The sequence below is a fragment of the Manacus vitellinus genome, unplaced genomic scaffold (assembly GCF_001715985.3).
Source record: "Manacus vitellinus isolate BGI_N305 unplaced genomic scaffold, ASM171598v3 scaffold_18_pilon, whole genome shotgun sequence".
NCBI lineage: Eukaryota > Metazoa > Chordata > Aves > Passeriformes > Pipridae > Manacus > Manacus vitellinus.
Genome location: NW_021939324.1, coordinates 15,225,228 through 15,245,868, shown reverse-complemented (window position 1 = coordinate 15,245,868; position 20,641 = coordinate 15,225,228). Strand labels below are relative to the sequence as shown.

General features: G+C 35.7%; 1 protein-coding gene across 4 annotated transcripts in view; it reads right to left on the bottom strand.

The window, feature by feature from the left end:
• Window positions 1–1,415: 1,415 nt before the first annotated feature.
• Window positions 1,416–20,641, bottom strand: part of PDE4D (phosphodiesterase 4D) — a 340,514-nt gene continuing 321,288 nt past the window's right edge. For all 4 annotated transcript variants that reach the window (XM_018070368.1, XM_018070370.2, XM_018070369.2 and 1 more), the window contains 9 exons: window positions 15,170–15,263; window positions 11,501–11,673; window positions 10,455–10,553; window positions 10,205–10,369; window positions 8,391–8,490; window positions 4,611–4,765; window positions 3,899–4,021; window positions 3,243–3,425; window positions 1,416–2,678 (listed from right to left, as the gene is read on the bottom strand). In XM_018070368.1, the coding sequence (XP_017925857.1) occupies window positions 2,268–2,678; window positions 3,243–3,425; window positions 3,899–4,021; window positions 4,611–4,765; window positions 8,391–8,490; window positions 10,205–10,369; window positions 10,455–10,553; window positions 11,501–11,673; window positions 15,170–15,263 (1,503 nt within the window). In that variant the 3' untranslated portion in view covers window positions 1,416–2,267. The remainder of the gene's footprint in view (window positions 2,679–3,242; window positions 3,426–3,898; window positions 4,022–4,610; window positions 4,766–8,390; window positions 8,491–10,204; window positions 10,370–10,454; window positions 10,554–11,500; window positions 11,674–15,169; window positions 15,264–20,641) is intronic.

Here is a 20,641-nt window from a genome sequence, read left to right as displayed (position 1 = left end):
GGTTCCAGGCACTCTAGGGGACTTAAAGGAGTTTTAGATGGATCAGGTTCAGGAAGAAATAACAAAGAAAAAAAGATTAAAAAAAAAAAAAGCCAAAGCATGAAAGAAGCCCCATGAATTATCTTCATTCTTTTTCCTCCTTCAGCATCTTCTGTGCTAAGGCCCTGTGAGGGCTAATGGTAGAGAAAACTACGACCTGGACACAGAAGAATGCAAAATGCATTTAACAGCTGAATAATTAGCATTTTGAAAGAGGCTTTTATTCTAGATCTCTGACACCTTAAACCCCCTGTATTCATATCTGCAAATTTGCTACAAAATGAATCCAAAGGAAAAATAATGGCTGTTGCTATCATCTTTTGTTAAGAGATTATCTTGATAGTGTAATTTCAAAAGAATTTTACAGTGTTGGAGTTTGCTCGCCTCCCTATGCAACTATTTCCCATCTTCTACACTCAAAACTACAATTTTAGTCAAGAGTAAAGTGTAGGAAATAAATTTTTTTTCTTCTTTTAATGTGAAGAAACAACAGGACTGGAAAATGTCAAATACGAACTCCCTACCTCCCTTTAGCTTTCCAAGTTATGAAAGCTTTTATACCAATCAAACTGAAAGGCAGGATTCCCTTAGCACAAGCTGGATAAAGGTTGAAAATATTTAAGATTGAAATAATATGGCATAAACTACAACTCTGATGATGCATTGCTCATTTACTTAAAACACAAAAAGACAAGACTGGCACAGCTCTTTTTGCAACAAAGACGTGACAAAATAATACTAATTATTATTTTTATGTTTACACGTCTCAGATTAGCAAATGGTTTAACTAGATAGCTACCCAGATTAAAAGTTGCTAAGTCAAAATTTGAAATATTACACTAATGCTTTTTTCACCAGAACAAATATTCCATACATTGTAATAGCCTGTTCTGATTTAGCAGTCTGTCTTTCCCAGCTAAAAATAGTCTGAAACCCCATGTTTCAGGGGAAAAAATTTATCAGTATAGCAAGAGAGCTGCTTTTGTACTGATGACAATTCATTACTCTTTTTACAGGCTCAGGTTCTGTAAATCTTAACGTTAGTGGCTGTAGTTGGTATCAACAGGACCACTTCTTGTGGTAAGAGAGAACTGGCAGGATCAGGTCACTATGAGGGCAAGAGCACTATGTAAGTCCACTAATACATTTGGGAAAATTGTGATGAAAAACAAAGAAACAAACAAAAAAAAGCTATTATACAAAAAAATGTAACACAAAGGATATTCCTGGAACTCACTAATATATAAAATAGACTTTTACAACTCAATAATACCACAAGATTCTAAGGTAAAAATAACAAAACCAAACCAACCAGCCAAACAAAAAAACCCAAAACAAAACAAAAAAATGAACAAAAAAACAACCAAACAAAACCCCAAACAAACAAAAACCACAAAACCAAACAACAAACAAACAAAAAACCTCAAGCAAAAAAAAAAACCCTAGAAGTATTATCCAGTGTAGCACAGATCTGTATTGAAAACTTGCAAGTTCCTCTTTGGAAAAAAAATAACCCTTGTCAGACGAAAGTGGTTTGTTTTTTTAATATAATACCTTGGTACACTTAATAAAAGTAAGCTCTACAAAAGGTCTCTCACATATTATACAAAATGGAGAGGTTAGTGCAACCCACTGGGTCACACTTTTTTCAGTCATGTCTCAGGAAGACTTGAAGTTAGAAAATTATGCAATTTTCACAGCTCATCTTCCTGTTGGTAACAATCATGTTGTGTCCCATCATTTACATGAATTTGTTTTCCAGTAGGAACCTCAATTTGTTTTCTATCTGTTTCCTCTCAAGATGAACATTATGCAATGCTTTGCTTGCAAAATACAATGAATTCAAAAACTATCAAAGCACACCAGCATTTGGTTGCAGGTGGTACTCCTCTGAAAATATTTGCTTTATTTAAGTGAATCTGCCAAATGCAGAGCTTATTAAAATGTAGTTTATGGATGTTCTCCCCCTGCTTTCTGATGCCACTGAGGTGAAAATTCTGGTTACGATATTCCTGAGTGCCAAACTGAGTCATCAATGTCAGTTTTGATCAACAATTGTCCTGGCAGATGACAGCAAGTTGTGACCATGGTTGTAGTATATGACACACACTTTGGAAACCACTACCTAAATTAAAAAAAAAATATCCAAAACAAAACGAAAAAACTCAGAGAGAAAGAGGAAAAGAAAGGGAGAGAGTATAAGAGAGAAAGAGACTGCATTTTCATTGTTACGTGTCAGGAGAATGATCTTCGACCACACAGGGTTCTGTTTGGTTCTCCTCCTCTTCTACTTCTTCCCCTACTTGCTCATCAAGAGGAATTTCAGTGGATTCTGAATCCTGGGTGCAAAGAGTCTTGGAGTCACTGAAGCTGGTGTCTTCTTCTACTTGACTTCCACTGTCCTTTTCAGTGTCTGATTCACCATCTTCCTCCAGTGTTAGTTCAAACTGAAATTTCTCAGTTTGACCCTGCCTTCCCTCTTCCTGGTCATCAGGTGCAGGAGAGGGACTTCGAGGGATTGTGCTCTGGTACCATTCTCGATTGTCCTCCAGTGTATCTAGGATATCCTGGGCATCTGGGTGAACAAGATCTGCCCACGTCTCCCACAAAGGATGAACAATGTAGTCTATAAAACCCACCTGTTTCAAATAATAAAAAAATATAATTATTAATAAATAATTATGCTTATAAGTCATGCAAAGTATGAGAAATAGAATGCTATTAAGAGACACTGTACGCATCACCCTTAAAGTTGGCTGACAGGAAACCATACCAGTTTATGTAGTAAATAAAGTCTTTTACATTTCAAAAGTCTGATTCAGGATATTGGATAAGAACTTGGAAAGGATTTGTTTTCAAGTGAACTGTTCAATCCAAATAACTGTACTGCATCTAGTCAGCCAAACAGCTGCTTTATACATAATTCTCATTTTGAATGAAACCCTAGTGAGCAGCTGTACAATAATCTCTTTTGATGCGTATGCTGCATTGCAAGTCATGACACTGATGGAATCCCTTCAGCAAATACAGAGATGCACTATGTTTTCATAGTAAAAATCTCAGTTCCCTGCACTTACTACTCAGGAGTTGATTTAATTAACTCAGTAGAAAAAAGGAAATAGTGCATTCAGAAATTATTCAAAACATGGCTATGTACCATCCTTTTCTGTCAAAATGTTTATGTGCCTACTGAAATCAATTACCTGTGATTTTTCTACAGATGCATTGTGCTTATCACACATGGGACTTATCTCCATTCCCCTCTCTCTTTCCCGATCTCCCTGACGGAAAAATTCCTCCATTATTCTGTCCGTCCATTGGCGGTAGAGATGGAGCGGCTTGGTTGGATTGCTTAGATCTGCACAGTGCACCATATTCTGAAGAACCTGAAATAGATTGAACACATTGTGGTGTTATTACACTGCAGAATAGCAGCTCCCTTTCCATTTACACTTCTGGTGACTCTGAAACCTTCTTGAAAATGTAGTAAAAGATTTATTCTAAACAGCAAGACCTTATGTGCTTGGGTGTTTTTCACATTTGCAGTAACAGCCATGAATTACCTTGCTTCTGCTGATCCTGGCCTGTATAAAGGCCAGGATATCTTTCTGAGAAAGACAATCACATGCTGATAATTTGAAGGGAAGGCCAAAATTTCATTCAGTTCAGAACTACTCTAGCACTTCATTGTTCTCTCAGAGAGTCACTCAGACCATGACATAGTTAGGAAACAGAGGGAAGTAGCAAGTCATGGTGCGAGAGCACATAGCTTATCTAATTCATGCTGGAGAATGGGGAAGCCAATGTTATTAAGTTTGTAAATTAATACAAGTGACCAATTGCAGATGAATTTTCTTACCTGAATCCTGTCTGAATAGTTATCAAGAAGTAGAACACCAGAACTGGTCACTTTTTTAGTTTCAACCATAGTTTTTAGATCAGCCAGTAGATTCATATGCTTAGACATATCTGTTGCAAGGACCTTGAAAGAAACAAACAAAAAATGAACACTATGTAAATTATTCTACTGTGTTTTTTGGTGTGTGTGTTTTTGGTTTTTTTTTTTGTTTTTTTTTTTGTTTTTGTTTGTTTTTTTTTTTTTTTAAAAAAAAACTTTGAACATTTAAACAAACAGTTTTTGGAGGAACCCATAACTTTTGTGTCTGAATACAAGCTAAAAAGCTGAGCCATGTAAGTCACTTGTGTCCGTAATAGTACGTTTTCCTTTTAGTTACTTTAAGACTATGATAAAATGATTGTTCAGAATTGTTCAAAATGATCTGGTCAGCCAAGATTCACCATCAATTCAGTATCAAATTTCTTACTGTGATGGTGGAATGACATACATGTCAGTATAAAACCAGCTTGAAACGGAATTGTATACCTTCTAAAAATATTATTCGATGATTACTGAAACTTAAAGGAACCCACTGTTCATGTTTGGATATCACATGATAAAAATTCAAACTTTTACTTCATTGTTTACATGCCTAATTTATCATAATATGCTTCTGCACTTTATTATTCAATTTACTAGCTCTATGGAAGATGGAATCTCAAGCAGAACTCACAATATCAATGACCATTTTCCTCAATGACTGCCTTTGTTTTTTGGTCAAATTCTGGAAAATGTCACAATTTTCTTCTTGCAGCAGCTTGAAACCCACAGCTAAGTGATGATTCTCCAGTACTGATGAGTCATTGTACATCAAGGCAAGTTCAGAATCTGCAATAACAATTGCCCGCCAGAACGTTACTAAAGCCTATGCTTCTACAAAATCTTAAGATTTTTTTTTAAATTCATTTTCATTCATAATAAGATTTACAGATAATCTTTTAGAAATAGCCTTCCTGTAGTTCACACTGTATCAAAAGTTACAGAATTAATGACTGAACATCTTAACAGGTCGAGGCAAAGCACATTGAGAAAACCAAAGACAATGCTTTGCAGTGATGCATGTACATGTGCCTTGAGTGGCAAGCTAGAAAAAAACCTGAGAAAGTAATTTTCAGAATACCTTTTCATATCTGCATGCGGTCACTTGGAAAATATTACATACATAACCACACCTCAACTAAAACACACTCTGATGTGTTCTCATGCCTCCATCCAACATGACAACTAAAATTCTATTGTTAGGCAAGTTTCAGCTTTCCAGCACTCAGACCTGGAAATACATAGCTGAGGCTTTGTTGCTAGTCTGCTGCAGCTAGCAGACATCTTGGTTTTCAAATAATTTCTTTCTGCAGTTAGCTAAGACACTCAGATGCCTACCGAACTAGGCCTACAGTCATTAGTCCATGACAACTGGGTATGTTGAGAGGAGGCTCATTAGGATGGTAACAGCTATGCTTCTGGTCTTTTAACGTCATGTGGCTTGAAAATGCACACAGTGGCCTTGCCTGCAGCCTCATACTCAAGGCATGGTCAGTGCCTGATTCTGGTTGTAATGCTGCCTTTGCCAACAGAAGTATTCTTAACTCTGTCACCCCACATGGCTGTGAGAATAATGTACACCTGCACAGCCACGCCTGTGCTAAGGCACACAGATAAGGTCTACATTTGTCTGCTTAGAACTGCTGAACAGACAGCTCTGACAAAAGCAGTTACTAAAACTTTCTGCACAGCTTTAGCTTCTACCCAGGAATACCATGCAGTCAGCTTGCATATACTTTAAGACTTGTAAATAAATGTGTCATAAAAATCCCTAATACTTTTTATGCAATCATACTTGTCATGTGCAATATTAACTTAACATTAACTATTTATTACAGCTGTTCTATCCTAAGTCTAACCACACATCAGTCTATTCTACTTTTTTCCTCTTTATTTCTTTTAAGACAGCTATGTTTTAAAATGCCTCTGTCTCAATGGGAGAGCTCTAAAAGCTCTGGATCTTCAGATTTCATTAATCTCATTATCTATTCTCCTGCTATCTTCCTCTCCTGTCTTGAATAAACCGATCTATTGAATCAGGAAACTCTTCCTCTGTCTTTCCTTATCCCAATGGCAGCAAAACTATAACAGCAGAAGTAGAAAGAAAGCAAGTTTGTAAAATGATCTCTCATCTTTCACAGAACACATACAAAGCTTGCCTACTTATTTTTGTTACAAAGGTGACTTTCCTTTCAAAGCCTTCTGATGAACCACAACTGCAAAACACTCAACATTGTCAAAATACTTTGGATGTGCTGGAGCTACACAGAGCTCAAATGTACTCAGCTTTGAAATAGATGTGAAAACGGAAGAAAGTTCCCCCTTGGTAACCTCTGTAACACATTATAAGCTTCAAGAATATTTTTCTGGAAAGACAGTTACAGTCATCAAATAAGCATCTCTGTTGATGCTAATGCGATTCATTTTTTTTATTCTTTAATAGCATTCAAGAGGGTCAGTTTCTTTGACAATTCTGTAATAGACTTTAAATAGGAAAATAATATTCAGAAAAATCATGATACTAATTATAAAAGAATAAGCCAAAAATACGGCAAATATGTACATACTTTAAATAACTAAGTCTATGATTTTTTTTTAAAATGTATTCTTATACTTCTTAGTGAAATCTTAATACATTTTAAGGTTCACTGGAAAAAAAAAGTAGAGTTTTTTTTTTGATTTGAGAGACCTACATTAGATGGTCTTTTTCTGTCTCTGTCCCTACAGTTTATTCCCTGTACACAGAAAAATTTAAAAGAGACAAAATCCCTTTGTTTCTTCCAGCTTGGCAACAGCTGTTCCAATTAATTAGGTTAGCTGACTGACAAAGGAGCCTCCTCTATCAAAACCTGAACTGAGAAAACCAAGATATTTCTTCTAAGTATCAGCATCAGAATGACTATCTTAGCTGAATTTTAACCATCTGCCTGAAAGTGAAAGCTTTATGTAACACCACTCTCCCTTCAACTAGCCAGTCGTCCCATTTAAACCTGAACAACTCTGTTATTTCCTCATAAAACCTCAGAGACACTAATATATCCTGATACTCAATATCAGATTAAGCAAGCAAAGAAAAACTTTACTTACATATGCCCACTCTTAAAAATTCAGGTATTATACATTGGTTTGTGCCCAAATTTTGATCACTCTCTGCCTATCCTATGTTGCTGAACTGCACTAGTTACCAATAAAGCACAAAAAACCCAAATAGAAATCAAGAGTCAATCCCAATCCTCCTCCATGCAGATGAGTCATCAAATTCGATTTCATTATAGGGTGGCCCTCAGGCCATTAAGACAAACAAAACTGGATGAAGACTAAACTGGAATGAACATCTTTGAATACACAGCAGCAATGAGCCAGAGGAGGAGCTCCCTTCTTAAAACTGTACTGCTGATTTGGGGTCATTCTATTTTAGCACCAGTGCAATATATATATACACTCATGTGCAAAATATCTATAAATGTGCAACCAAATGGGTAAAAGACACAAACCTAGGTATGTTTCCATTTCTGTTGCTTTTTCTTCTTCTATGCTTGGACTGTTATCATTATTTCAACTCTAAACTTCTGGGTCAGTTATCATAAAAGAAGTTCAGACAGCAAAAGAAATAGCAGTATGATGTACTGACCTATGAAGTACTACACACTGATGATAGTGACATATGCCAATGAAATCAAAGCAGGTTACACTGGGGCAACAAGCCGTTCAGTAAATGTGTCACAATCAGGTTCAAAGAAGCTAACAGTGTCTTTCAGTAGAAGACTAAAAAGTGGAGAGTGGTTCAGCAATGCTGCAGACAACAGCCTTGAGAAATGCAGAACAAGTACGCTGGGTTTCAAATTTGTAGATGACATTAGGGTCAAAAAAAGAACAAACAGATTTGCCAGAGTCTTCAGGAACAGGCTGAGAAAATTCAGTCCACTATGCATGAGAGATGAAAAGCCAAGTACAGCATCCAAGCAGAGAGAGAGATAGGCCTGACAGTTAGTTTGCAAAAAAGAAACCTGTTTTCTGAATTTCTGTTATTGGTCATATGATATGCTTCCAATAAAAACAAATAAACTATTGTCTTCCTTTTAAATTTTTTTTTATTTAATCTTCCTTCATTTTTCTCCTACAAGTTTATTCATTTAATGTAAATCAGCTATTTTCTGGGAGAGACCACATCCAATAAATTGAAAGAATGCCAGGTTTATAGTTCTTAGTAAGTCTTGCTAGAGGGTACTATGTAAAGTATTTCTAAAGTTACAAGAAATGCAAAATAACATCCAGTTTAAAATACAAATACCTGTCTATTTACTGAGAAAAGTTACAGATAGAAGCAAACAAGGAACGAACTGTATATTTTTCAGGTGCTATGTAGCAGATCTTGCAGCAAATTTCTGAAAAAAACACCGAACATCAGACTTACTTGTGTTGATAAGAAACTGGTTTGAAACCCCAGGATGATCTACATCATGTATGGCACTGGCAAAAATTGCTGCAAGAATTTCCAAATCAGTGAACACTGCCTAGAAAATCACGAAACAGAAATGACAATCACTAATCAGTGAGAAAGGGTTTTCAATAAAAAGGACCCTACTTTGAATCTAGATCAGAACAAGCAAAAAAAATCTGAAATACACTACCAGCTCTAGAGACTTTATACATATGCTATCACAACCTTTTGTAAAATCATCAAATATGTACAATCTCATAAATATTTTGAGTTTCACTGAAGTAATGATCTGTATTTCATACTGAAAGCATCACTAAATTCTGTCACAACTGAAGTATTTCCAGCTTCAGTCTGTAAATAAATCCACTTTTATTAGACAATTAAGGACAGTTTTCTAACTTACAGAACAAATTGAAGTTAAATATTTCAGCTTGACTCCTATGTATTGTCCTGTACTTGAAATATGCACATCTCCTACATGATGCTAAAGAAAATGGTGACAGCCTACAAGACATCTTACTTAACAGTTAGTGATCTTTCCATTTTCATGAGATTATTAGGAAGATAGGAAGAGAGCACTGAAACGGACTTGGAATGTCAGTGAGCCCAGTCTCCTGTTGTCAGAAGCACCCACATTATATAACTGCTTTCATAAATGATCAAGAACAGCTCAGGAGTGTGTAGAGCAGCAGTGGCACCGGGCAGACATCGCCATTTTACCAGCTAAAGCTCTGCTGAAAAAAAGGCCATGAGGAAAAAAACCTGATGTAGAAAAAAACCCCCAAAATGTTACTAATGACTAGTCCAGCTGTTTGGTGAAGCCAGTGGTGTTTTAAGAACATTATCGATCTTCCTTCTCATGAGCAAGAAAATTCCCAAGTCTCTGAGGATCAAAACCTTCCAACAGTCTTAATGTCCATTTATAACCCTCTTTTTAAGAAGAAAGTAGATGTATCAGTAACATGAAAGACTGGTCATTATGAAAAACAGACAAAACACAGACAAAACATTCTTGAAAATGAAGGCAAATCTTTTTGAATTACTAAAACCTCAACAGCTTGCTTTACCTGCCTTTTCCCAACAGTATGATAGAATATATCGATGTTTGCTATAGTAAGATCTGAACTGTACTTAAAAAAGAGAAAATCTCCCTTTTGTCCAACTTCAGAGATTTAAGAACTTTCAACAAGAGAATTACTATGAGAAGAACATATGATTTTTTCTAAACAATTTAAAAATATTTAAGGAAAGAAAAAAAAGAGATAGTCTAGTGAAAATTTAGTATATGTTCCAATCTGCCTTAGAAACAAATAAAAAATTAGTCTTTTAGGACCAGAATAAATACGCAAAAGTAAAAAATACCCTGAAAAATAAACAAAAACCCCAAAAAGGCCCTACTGAGGAAACCCTATTTTATCACTATCTTTCCTAAGCAATTCCACTCACTGTGGTTAGTGAGAATCCCACATGGGCAATAATGATAGAACAGAATGCAGTATTAATAATGTGATGGTGGAAACAAGATATGCGTTGTGTTACAATGAAAAAGGTTATGACAGCACAAATCTGCATGATTTAAAAGAAAAATATGTGATGTTTTTTGACCAATATTTACATGTAAATAAACTTTGATCCTCACAAAGTATCTTTAAAAAAAAAAAGATACTCATGGAAGAAATGTTAAGATTTCTTTTAAAAATATGGCCAAAACTAAGATTTGGTTTAGAAGACTCTCAGGATGTTCTCTTCTCTCATGACTACCACTTTTCCTCCTCAGTGTAGTTTACCTCTAACGCTGGGGTTGATAGCAGCACATGGGTTGACTGAACAACATCTGCAGCATGTATGTTATTGTGATATGCCACATCTGCATGGTAATGGTCTTCAAGGGTCATCAAGTAAGTTATTAAAGTATCTACTGGAATCTTAAAAGTTTTTAACAAGTCCCGTTCCTTTAAAAGCAAAAGAAAAACAATTAGATTACAAAGCACAGAAAAATCTCCAAGACAAGCAAAAACCCTACTTGCTCCTACTTGCCTGAAAAATAGTGTGCATGATGACAGTCAAAGGTCTGTTTCCAGATAACTCTGCTACTCTGAAAACCTGAAGGCCCCACTTGTTCACATCTTCTAGTTCCTAGAGTAGAATCAAGCAATAAACAGGTCAAACAACCTAACACACAAATTCCAGCAATTTTTAACTGAAACAATTGCAAACAATATTCATGAAGATTCAAACCTTCCACCGAGAAAGTTACATGCTAAACTTCGGAATGGCTAAACTCTGGTGCTGCTACTAATCTTGAAACTGGAATTTGTATCTAGCAACTTTTCAGATTTTAATTCCCTAAGTAGGAAAGAGTGCCAGAGGGAAACATACTATAGTGTCTTGAATGAGTTTAACCAACACACTTTGCTATCTCATTGCCCACTGACAACAACGTTCAGTGAGGAGAAAACCTCCAGAGATGCTACAATTCTGCTGCTCTCTCCTCAGAAACACTCTTCAAATAAGATTCCTGAAAATGTAAGGATAGGCATATTTTAAAATGCAAAACTCAATAAAAAAATGCCTTCATACCAATTTTCTGTTATTGCCAAGTAGTTAGCTGCTCATGCAAAAACATCATAGGAAATTTCACTAAAAAAAAACCACTAAGGATGTACATAAAATGATACAACTAAAAATAGGAAGGATAGCTCTAGTGCTATATACCAGTTGTGCATATTTAAAAATTAGGGTGGTTGTATATTTTCATTCCTGTGACAGTACATGGTATATTTGCTTTTCATTTTTCAGATACTATTTACAAATAAGCAGCTTTATTAATGCATACACAAATGCTAATTTACATTCCATCTCCAGATGAAATCCTGTTCGTGCTGAAATTAACCCTTATGGCTTGATTCTAATTTTACTTGCTATTCTTCCACTTCAGCAAATTTGGATTATTTCAAGTGAGACCAGCACTTGGTGCTACAGTTTGAAATCAATGTTTATAAGCAGAGGATGGAATAAGACTGACAAGTCCATGCTCTCTTTTAATTCAATGGTTTAGATTCAAGAATTTATATATTCTCTACCTTGGCAAGGACATCTTCTTGGTCTGTTTTAACTCCAAATCTGGGAATACTGGAATTAGTTAGGCTAGAGCTGTGCATGAGTTTTTTGACTCCACTGATCTGGGACATCGGCCTCTTCTTTTTCTCTTTCTCTTTCTGTGTTGGAGAAGGGATTTCAACTTCATGTTGTTTGTCTTCAAAAGAATTAATAAAAAGATAATTATTAAAAAAATTACAATTATTATAAAATTCACTGTTGAGTTGCATTGTATGGATATTGTAACTCTTTACAAAACCTTTTTAATGTTAGAAGATTTTGCAACAGATACTTTATATCAAGAGTGGTGAAAACATGAAAAGATAAACATAGACCTATACTTCATTACAAGCAGATCTCTATTACTCAAATTGCCTTATTATTTCTGGACTGGCTTTAAAAGGAACTTGTCTCTGTCTGATTACAACTTCTCCCGCACCCCTCATGCTGTAAAAAGGGTCAATCTTTTAGTTTTAAAAGTGTTAACAGGAATCCATTTTGCAAGAAAATTTAATTTTTTTTTCTTTTCCAGGAAAAATACTCTCTGAAATTGTGTTTCAAAAACAATCCAAACAGTGTCTTCATGCAAATCTTTAAAAACTTTTTCAGGATTCAAAGGACCTAATATTTGGGGACTGGTCCTGTCTACTAAGGACCACAGGACTTAGTAACTTGGAAAGCCTTTTGTCAGCCACATCTACTGCACTTTGTAGAGGCAGTTCATGTCAGCAGCGCAGTGTGTTTCTGCACCTCCAAACCAGAGTCAATAACGACAACAAAACAACAGCTTTGCTAAAACCCTGATTTTTTTGATGGGCTTTTGCCTCTATAGCAGTATCAGTAGCATCTCTTCATATAACTCATCAACATATGTGCCAGCGAAACTTTAGACAAGGATTAAACTGAGAGTAAAGCATATTTGCAAGATAATTGCTGTAGACAAAGCATGGGGTTGTGGAGCATTGAAGACATCTGTGGTCCCTGAAAAAACCCAAGTTAGTTCAACAAAGGACTCTCTTGCCAAAACAGTTAGGAACTTGCATTATTTTTTTGTTCCTTTTATTCATACTGTATTTCAATGTAGACTTCTAATTATTCCCTTTAAATGTACCTGAAATGTTGAAATGTACCTCCACCTATTCTAGCCCTTAAGGAACATACCAGTAAAACCAGGAAAATCCAGAAAAGATGTTTTTAACACAGGAGGTGAGCCAAAACAAATTTAAAAAAACCTTAAATTTTAAAAATGAAAATAAGAAAATTTGGGTTTTTTAAAATATGTCTTTTTTTTTTTCCTGCAATATTCATTTTCACTATAGAGTTTGAAACCAGATGAGGTCAGCAAGTCTCTTTCTAGTTACCAGCTTGTTAAGTGTTTGCTTCTTCACTTTTCTTCCTCTTTTTTTTTAATTACCCTTTAGCAGCCACATTTAATAGACATCTCACAGAAATGTCACCAAGTTTTAACCTGCAGCTCCAAGTTACCTGATTGCCCCGATTCTTCACCATTCTCCTCATATGGAGAAAAGGGGAGGTGCAGCACTGCAGCCTTTGGTACAAACTAACAACAGATGAGGAGCAGTGACTCGTGTTTGTGCTTTGATGTTTATGGTTTTGGTCATATGCACAAAAGTTTAGACCCATCTAAGAAAAATGCATAAGCTGAGCTGTCAGACTAACTCAAGTGGAAGGAAGTGTCTGTCTGAATGACTTCAGATCTCCAGAGAAATTAGACAGAAATTTTGCTTTTTTAACTGTGAGCACATGGGGCTGTACCCATCTGAACAACCAGAGAAGACAGCTTGCCATTTTGACCCTGTTTGTGCTATGCTCAATGACAGGTTCTCAAACATTTTCCATTCATAGAAAACAGGTTAATGATGCTGCAAAAGAAAAACCTCACATATTATTATAAGCAATGTAGGAGCCTTAATTCTTACACATAGAATGTATTTGTTGCCATTATAAATAGCTTCACACATGTCATTTAGCCCTATGGGAAACAGACCCTTTTTTTAAAGTATAAGAAGAACAGAAAATACTGTTTTCTCATGACACATTCCTAACTTACAAATGTGAGAAAGTCTGTAGATGTTCAGGAAATAGATTATATATTAAAAAAAAAATTAGACAATAACTAATAAGTAGAGTTACTAGTCTGTATTTAATGCATCTAATAACTAGAATGATTAAATTTTTCTATGGAGAGAATGTTTTCCCTCTTTACATAGTTGCTCACAACCTATATACTTAGACTGCATATTTTGAAAATACTCTATTTAAGCAATACATCTGTAAATGAGGTGTTTCCACCATTGTATTGCTCTTAGGTCTACATTTTTAAGTATCCAAGTTTTTCATGAAGACGCAAAACAGTCCCCATGGCTCAGTAACTTAGAAGTGATTGCCTTTCCAGCCCTCTTGCTGCTCAGGAGCTCATGCGAAAGGCTGCCAGATGCATTTCCTTACCCTGTCAAAGTAAGTCTTAAGTTTTCAAGTAAAAGCAAGCAGAAGCTGGCATCTCAGTCTTTTCAACCTAAGTGGATCATCCTCTCAGGCAACTGTACAATGTGACTTTCAGGTCTTCTGAAGCTGGGCAGTATTGCCTCTTCTCCATGACAAAGGCTCATCCCCCTCTCACTATCTGTAACCCTGCTGTGCCGCAGCTCTCAGCTCTCGGCCACTCCTGCAACTGTGGGCCAACTGAACAGACACTAAGCAATTAATTTAGGACATGGTGAGAGGATAAAATGTACTTTAAAAAACCCCGCTTCTTTAAAAAAAAAACCAAACATGAAAAGCATCAGCTATTGTATCTCACACAGAACAAGATGGATCTTAACACACAGGACTGGCACTTTGTAAAGGACTTGTTATCCTGATTGGGATGTATTCAGCTGCGCCTCTCCTTATATGCACAGCCTTTATGAATAAATGGTGTTTTGCTCAAAGCATGTTTGAGATTGGTGTAGTATCTTTATCTTCATATTCAAAATCAACACCATGGAATGAAGTTTTATTGATTTTCATGAATTTTAGGAAAGAAAAAAAAAACATAGAGGAGGAACCACACTCTGTAATATTGCGCTGGGCTTTTGTTAATGCTCACATCCCACCAGATCAGGCTCTTCAGCTGCACAAATTTTCCCAGCAAAAGTTTGTTTAGATGCTGACTTAATTATTCATCTACCCACACACGTGCAGGCAGGGAATACCAAAGTATCTTAACTGCATGCTATGAGGTTTTGTGAGGTTATTTGTTCTTGCATGCTTCTAGCACACTGAAACCTCTCTGCAATTCCTGTAAGGAAAATATAGGGGAAGACTTCTTTTTAACATATAATTAATTCATTATGTATTACTTTCTTAATACGGTAGCAATATAGTAGTTGTAATGTTACAGGAAAATATATATATGAATATTTATCTGTAATTACATACACAGGGAAATTACATACACACACTGACTGAGCTGTGAGGAAATGGATCTAAACTGATTTCTCTGCACAAACACTGAACAATGAGATGCTAAATGCACAGTTTCTGAAAGCAGAAATTAATATGTAAGGCCACTTGCTTTTAAGCTCTAAAACAGCCCAGAGAGATATAAAAAACATCCACAAGGCAAAAAAGTTAACTCTTCATAGTCTTACCTAAGAATGTGTTTGATATATATTCTGAGACCTGATTGCCTGACCTGCTCATTTCAGATAGGTGGGTTAGCTCCCGGTTGAGCATTCTTTTAAACTGGAAAACAAAACAAAAAAAAGCATAAAGTCAGTGATTAAGATGTAGGTTAGGACAAGAAAATGCAATCAATTTATAACTGGGGAAAGGACATGATGTCATGAATATATACTACAGTAAGATAACTCTGAAAGTAGAAATCCATGTAACGTCGCTATACCTACCAACTTATTCATGGGTTGGAAAACATCAATCATAATTCTTAACCTCCTAAAATGCACCACAGGGATTCAATGTCCTACTAGTAACTGAAAACTCTAAGACATACGTATACACACAAATAATGTTATTGTCTTTCCAATTTTTTTATTTTCATTTCAAAACTAAATACAAAGGTATTTACCTGTTCGCTACCAGCTTTCTCATCATATTTGTAAATTAATCTATTTTTTGCATTTTTTTTGCAATTCATGTGGTAATATTTCAGTTTTATCTTACCTCTCCTCATTAATCTACTCAAACGTACTTGACAGCATTGCTCAAAACAACCAAAATATCATACTGATTTCCTACAAGCCAATGTGTTTCTTACAAGCCAATAGGTAATGTTGTCTCTGACCTAAAATTATTATACCTGATCACCCCAATGATTTGACTTCAGAAAACTATATTCATCTCTATGAAACACTGGCGTAGAAAATACCCACCTGTGGAAACACCTTCCACTTCCCTCTAAGTTAGCAATTCACTCTAGGCACTTCATAGGGTAGAAGTGGACACTAATATTCCAGGAAATGTATAATTGATTAAGTACTCATCACTGAGCCTCTCTTGGTTCCTTTTAGACTCCAGGGTGAAATGATATACTGTGTCATTATGCTTGACAGGTTAATAGCATAATACAGCTCTTCCTGTCTTAGATGCATTTTCACTGACTATAGCTCTGCGCTGATATAGCCAACAAAGAGAACTCAGCAATACTATTAACAATTGCAACAACTCTTGCCAGTGCAAATTAGCATGCATCTGTCACTACTAAATTTTGCCACATATTGTGCCACCCTTTCATTTTGTTGTTAGATTTCTTGGTCATCTTTTTTCTTAACAAAGGCAAATGATTTGTGCCATTTTCAGAATAATCTTTCACCTTGTTCAGCCAGTTATGAATATTTATTACATCAAGCAATAACTATCCTTAGTATATATACCTTAAAACATTCACCTATGTTGAAAACTGGTAATTTATAATTTATTCTTCTTCAAAGCAGATAAAACCACTGGAGTAAACATCAACCACTGCCTTTCCATTCTACTGGAATTATCAAAGCCCTCTCTTCAAAGAGGCCTTGCATAATGAAAGGTGTTATTTTCTTCAAAATATCTTTGTAAGTCACCAATTACTGCATTGCTCACACTGTACGAAATAAAAATTACCTTTAATATAACACTCTAAACATTAGCCACTGCGTTTTCCTGCCATCTTGACATGCCATCAGCTCAGGAAGTTCCAGAGCCACAAAGACTGAATCCTGCTTTAGTCACAAGCCAAAGGCTCAGCTTTGATCTCAGATACAGTTGTGTGCTAGCAAGTGCTCAACACATGTCTGAAAATTAGGACCATACTGCAAATACAACTACACACACTGTGAGCTACAGACCTATACATTCTGGACAAAAACAGTGTCAGCCTCTTTAGCGATGTTTAATGTTTGTCACCAATGTCAAATGTTGAAAAAAGAAGCCAACTTTGCCAAGCAGTAAAATGACTGGTCCAAAAATCCTAAGACCATTTTTAAAAGTCTATCTTTAAACTTTTAATACACTTAAGTCATGCTTGCACACTTTATCTTCTGTTCTCATAAAGGTGAGAAATGGAATTGAGGCAAAAACTGAAGATCTCATGGATTAGCTTGTCTCCAGATGGCATTCAGAAACTGCAGCTTCAGTATTTATTGTACAGTTGTGTGCTAGCAACTGGAAGGTACGTAACAGTCTTTTCTAATGCTGTGTTCCCCATTAGTTTGACACAAACCCTCATCTTCCCACCTTCCATCACCCTACAAGTCAGTAGAACATAAAAGCTCAATCATCTGCATGAGAACTGCAGAACAGTCTATGCTACTGCTGAACGTGGGTGTACAGTAAAATAAGTCCCTCAGCTTCTGCAAGGCCCTCCTGCTAAGAGCAAATTCAACTGGAGAAGCCTTTGGCTTTGAAGAGCTGTAGCTGTGTGATTTCCTCATAGTCTTTTTCATATATTACTGACACCACAGCAACAAAACTTTGACATTTTTTTGCAATCTTCTGGACTAAGCAAAAGTTTAGAGAACTGTTCTGATTTTCGCATTATATGACAAAGCCTTACAACCCTCATCACCACTAGATCAGATAAAGTTGAAGACCATATGCAGACCACAGTTCCTGATGCAGAACAATAATGGGTCTTTGAGAACATTACAAAACCGGAAAACCAAACCAAAACCATAAGAGATAAACAGTGATCAAGATATTCGGGTATTTTTATTCCTTATACCCTGTTTCAGTATATCTATATATTACTTAATCCTCTGATTAATAACTTGCCTTTTAGCAAAAAAAAAAAAATGCTCTTTCTAAGAAAAAAAACCCCCAAACACAAATCTCCCACTTTTTCCTGATTTTACCTATTTCTCAAAGATTTCATTGGGCCCATGTGCACCCATACATAGTTGCTCCTTCAATGATCCACATATTTATACAGCCCTGCACAATTACTTTATAATAAAATTCTGCCTCTGACATGGTTCCCACAAAATCCTATTGCCAGTCAGAGAAGTTTGTTACATCCATGAGCCAACACTTTTTCAGTCATCCAGCAGACACCCCTAGGTGCTTGAAAAAAGCACTTCATACTCATCATTTGTATTCCTGGAAACAACACTTTCCTGGAAACAACAACAAAACAATTCAAACAAGACATGAAACCATCTTTTCCCCAATAGTGGTAAATCTTAAGGATAATATCTTAAATAAGAATTTTAAAAATCTGAATGCCATCTACTTTCCCAGTTGATGAAAATAAATCAGAGTGATCAAAGCTCTTGTTATGAATAAACATATACACCATGCACTTTAATTATGATATTGTCAGCTCAGCAAGGGGAAGAAGCAGAGGTTTTTGACTGATCTATGCATATACTGTATTCTTCTTCAGACAGAGAGATTTTCCCACCTTAAGACTAGGCATTGTTAGATTTGAAAAATTACATCCTTTTGGAATATCACACTCCTTGACTATAGTCTTACAAATTCCCCCTAGAAATGGAGATACGCAGATATAAAACGTGCATTAATATACAGTTCTGCACTGCTGAATACTGATGTCACAGCAAAAAAGCCATAAAAATTGTCTAAAATATCCTAAAAATATTCTCTTAAGCAGAATTTGTAAAATTTCATTTGTTTCTATTGATTTTAGTGATTTTTATCTCGGCTGAGGTGTGTGGTGGGGGAGAGAGGATAAGAAGGTGCAGAACCCTCAACACAAATACAGACAGAGCATTCAAATAACTTTACAAGTCTCTCCAAAGTGACAGAAGTACATATGCAATTTTATCTCCATTTAAAAACCTAGGAAGTCTGTTGGAGTGAAAACTAATACATGACAATAGAAGTGCACACATTGATGATAATGGACTGAGAACAATATCCCAAATAGTGTTAACCTCCTAAGAACAGGTTTGTTGCTTAGGTCCTTCTGAGCTGAAGCCCAGTGTGTGCGTATCTCTGCTTATATATATTACTGCTGTCAACCTAGGATAAATATACATTTTTTTGGAGAAGATAAGGTACTTTTCTGATGGCAGCAAAGACACATAGAAAAAAAAAAAGACAAATATTTGCAGTAACCATTTTCCCATATGGCAGCAAGAGCACTGATACATTTTTGGGAAGACTTCGCATGTATAGTATAAAGAAATTATCAATTCAAAGATCTAACTAGAGTCAATACATGGTCATGAAAGAGTTTGGGCTGCATGCTTAATATACACAGGGTTATTGTTTACACATAAGAACATTTTACAAATTTTGTATAAAGTTCTTGACTCAATAACAAAAAGCTTAAGTCAAACAATCAGCCAGCAGTTAGGTGTATTGAGAAAGGAAGCACAAAGAACCACTCTCAGGGCAGATACCCTGTTCTGGTATTGTCTTTTCCATGCAGGCCTTCTGTTCCTCAAGAGAAACCTGCACCATCCGAAGGACTGTAAGAGGCTGTCACCACCACAGCCTATGGCACCAGTACTGAAGGCGAAGCTAGGGCTAACTAGGCAGTCCATGGACCAAAAAGCTCCATCTTGTCCTTCAGTTTCAGCATTAATCAAGCTCCAACTCCAGTGAAGGCTGAAACAAAAGTGGTCAAGGGCAACTGAAGACTTTCACTGCACTGGTTCCCAAATCCACATGGCAACAGATCCCAGTTTCAACCTTTCTGGCTGCCTCTTTTCTAGGTAACATTTGTAAAAGCTTACATGAATAGAATACATCCATGAAACATTCATTCAATATTTGGAACATTCAACTTATATGACTGTATTTTGTTTCTGAAACAAATTTTTTTTAAAAGACGTTTAACTCAAAAAAGAATAAACTATACTATTTTACTGGACTTAAAAAGTCTTGTATTCTACAATAAAACAAACAAGGAATTCAAAATAGGTCAGCTTTACCAATTAATCTAAGGCTTCTGTCTATATTGCTTATCAATGCAAAATTATCTTGGATTTTAGCAGTATTCCTAATACATAAACAAAATTCTTAATAGGTACAGATTTGCGTTAAAGCACTTCATGTGTTTAACTAATATGAAGGTCAGACACTAGTTTTTATACGTAAGCTATGAGAGGCTAGCATTAGGATAATATCACTATCAAGAAAAAATACTCAACAAAAACAGAGGACAAATACTCCATATGACAAGCATTATCTGAAATAAAATTCACAGGAGATAAAAGTACAGCCTGAAGCATACGGAAATATATGTATAATAAGGGATGTAAACATGTACAATGATCTCTGAGAATAAGATGTTTCAATCTTTAGAATTTCATAAATACTCTACATGATTGTTTTGAATGTCACAAGAAACAGATCATCTTTTCTTCTCAAATTTTTCCTCTATTTGTAGTGTGAATTCAAAAAGCACTGTACTAAAAGGGTGCTCAAGCCCTACTTAGCTTCTTAACTAAAATCATTGTCTATAGACAGTATAGGACACCGCCTATAAAAAGAACATTTTTTTGTCACCTGTGTACTCAATTATAGCTACCATGCTCTCTCTTGAACTTCAATTAGCAAAAAAAGTCTCTCAATTTAAGGGCTAAACAGTTAAGAGTGAACATTTAAATCAGTGATTGAATTTTTCCAATTTAGCAAGGAGAAATGTGACAGCAGCTGTT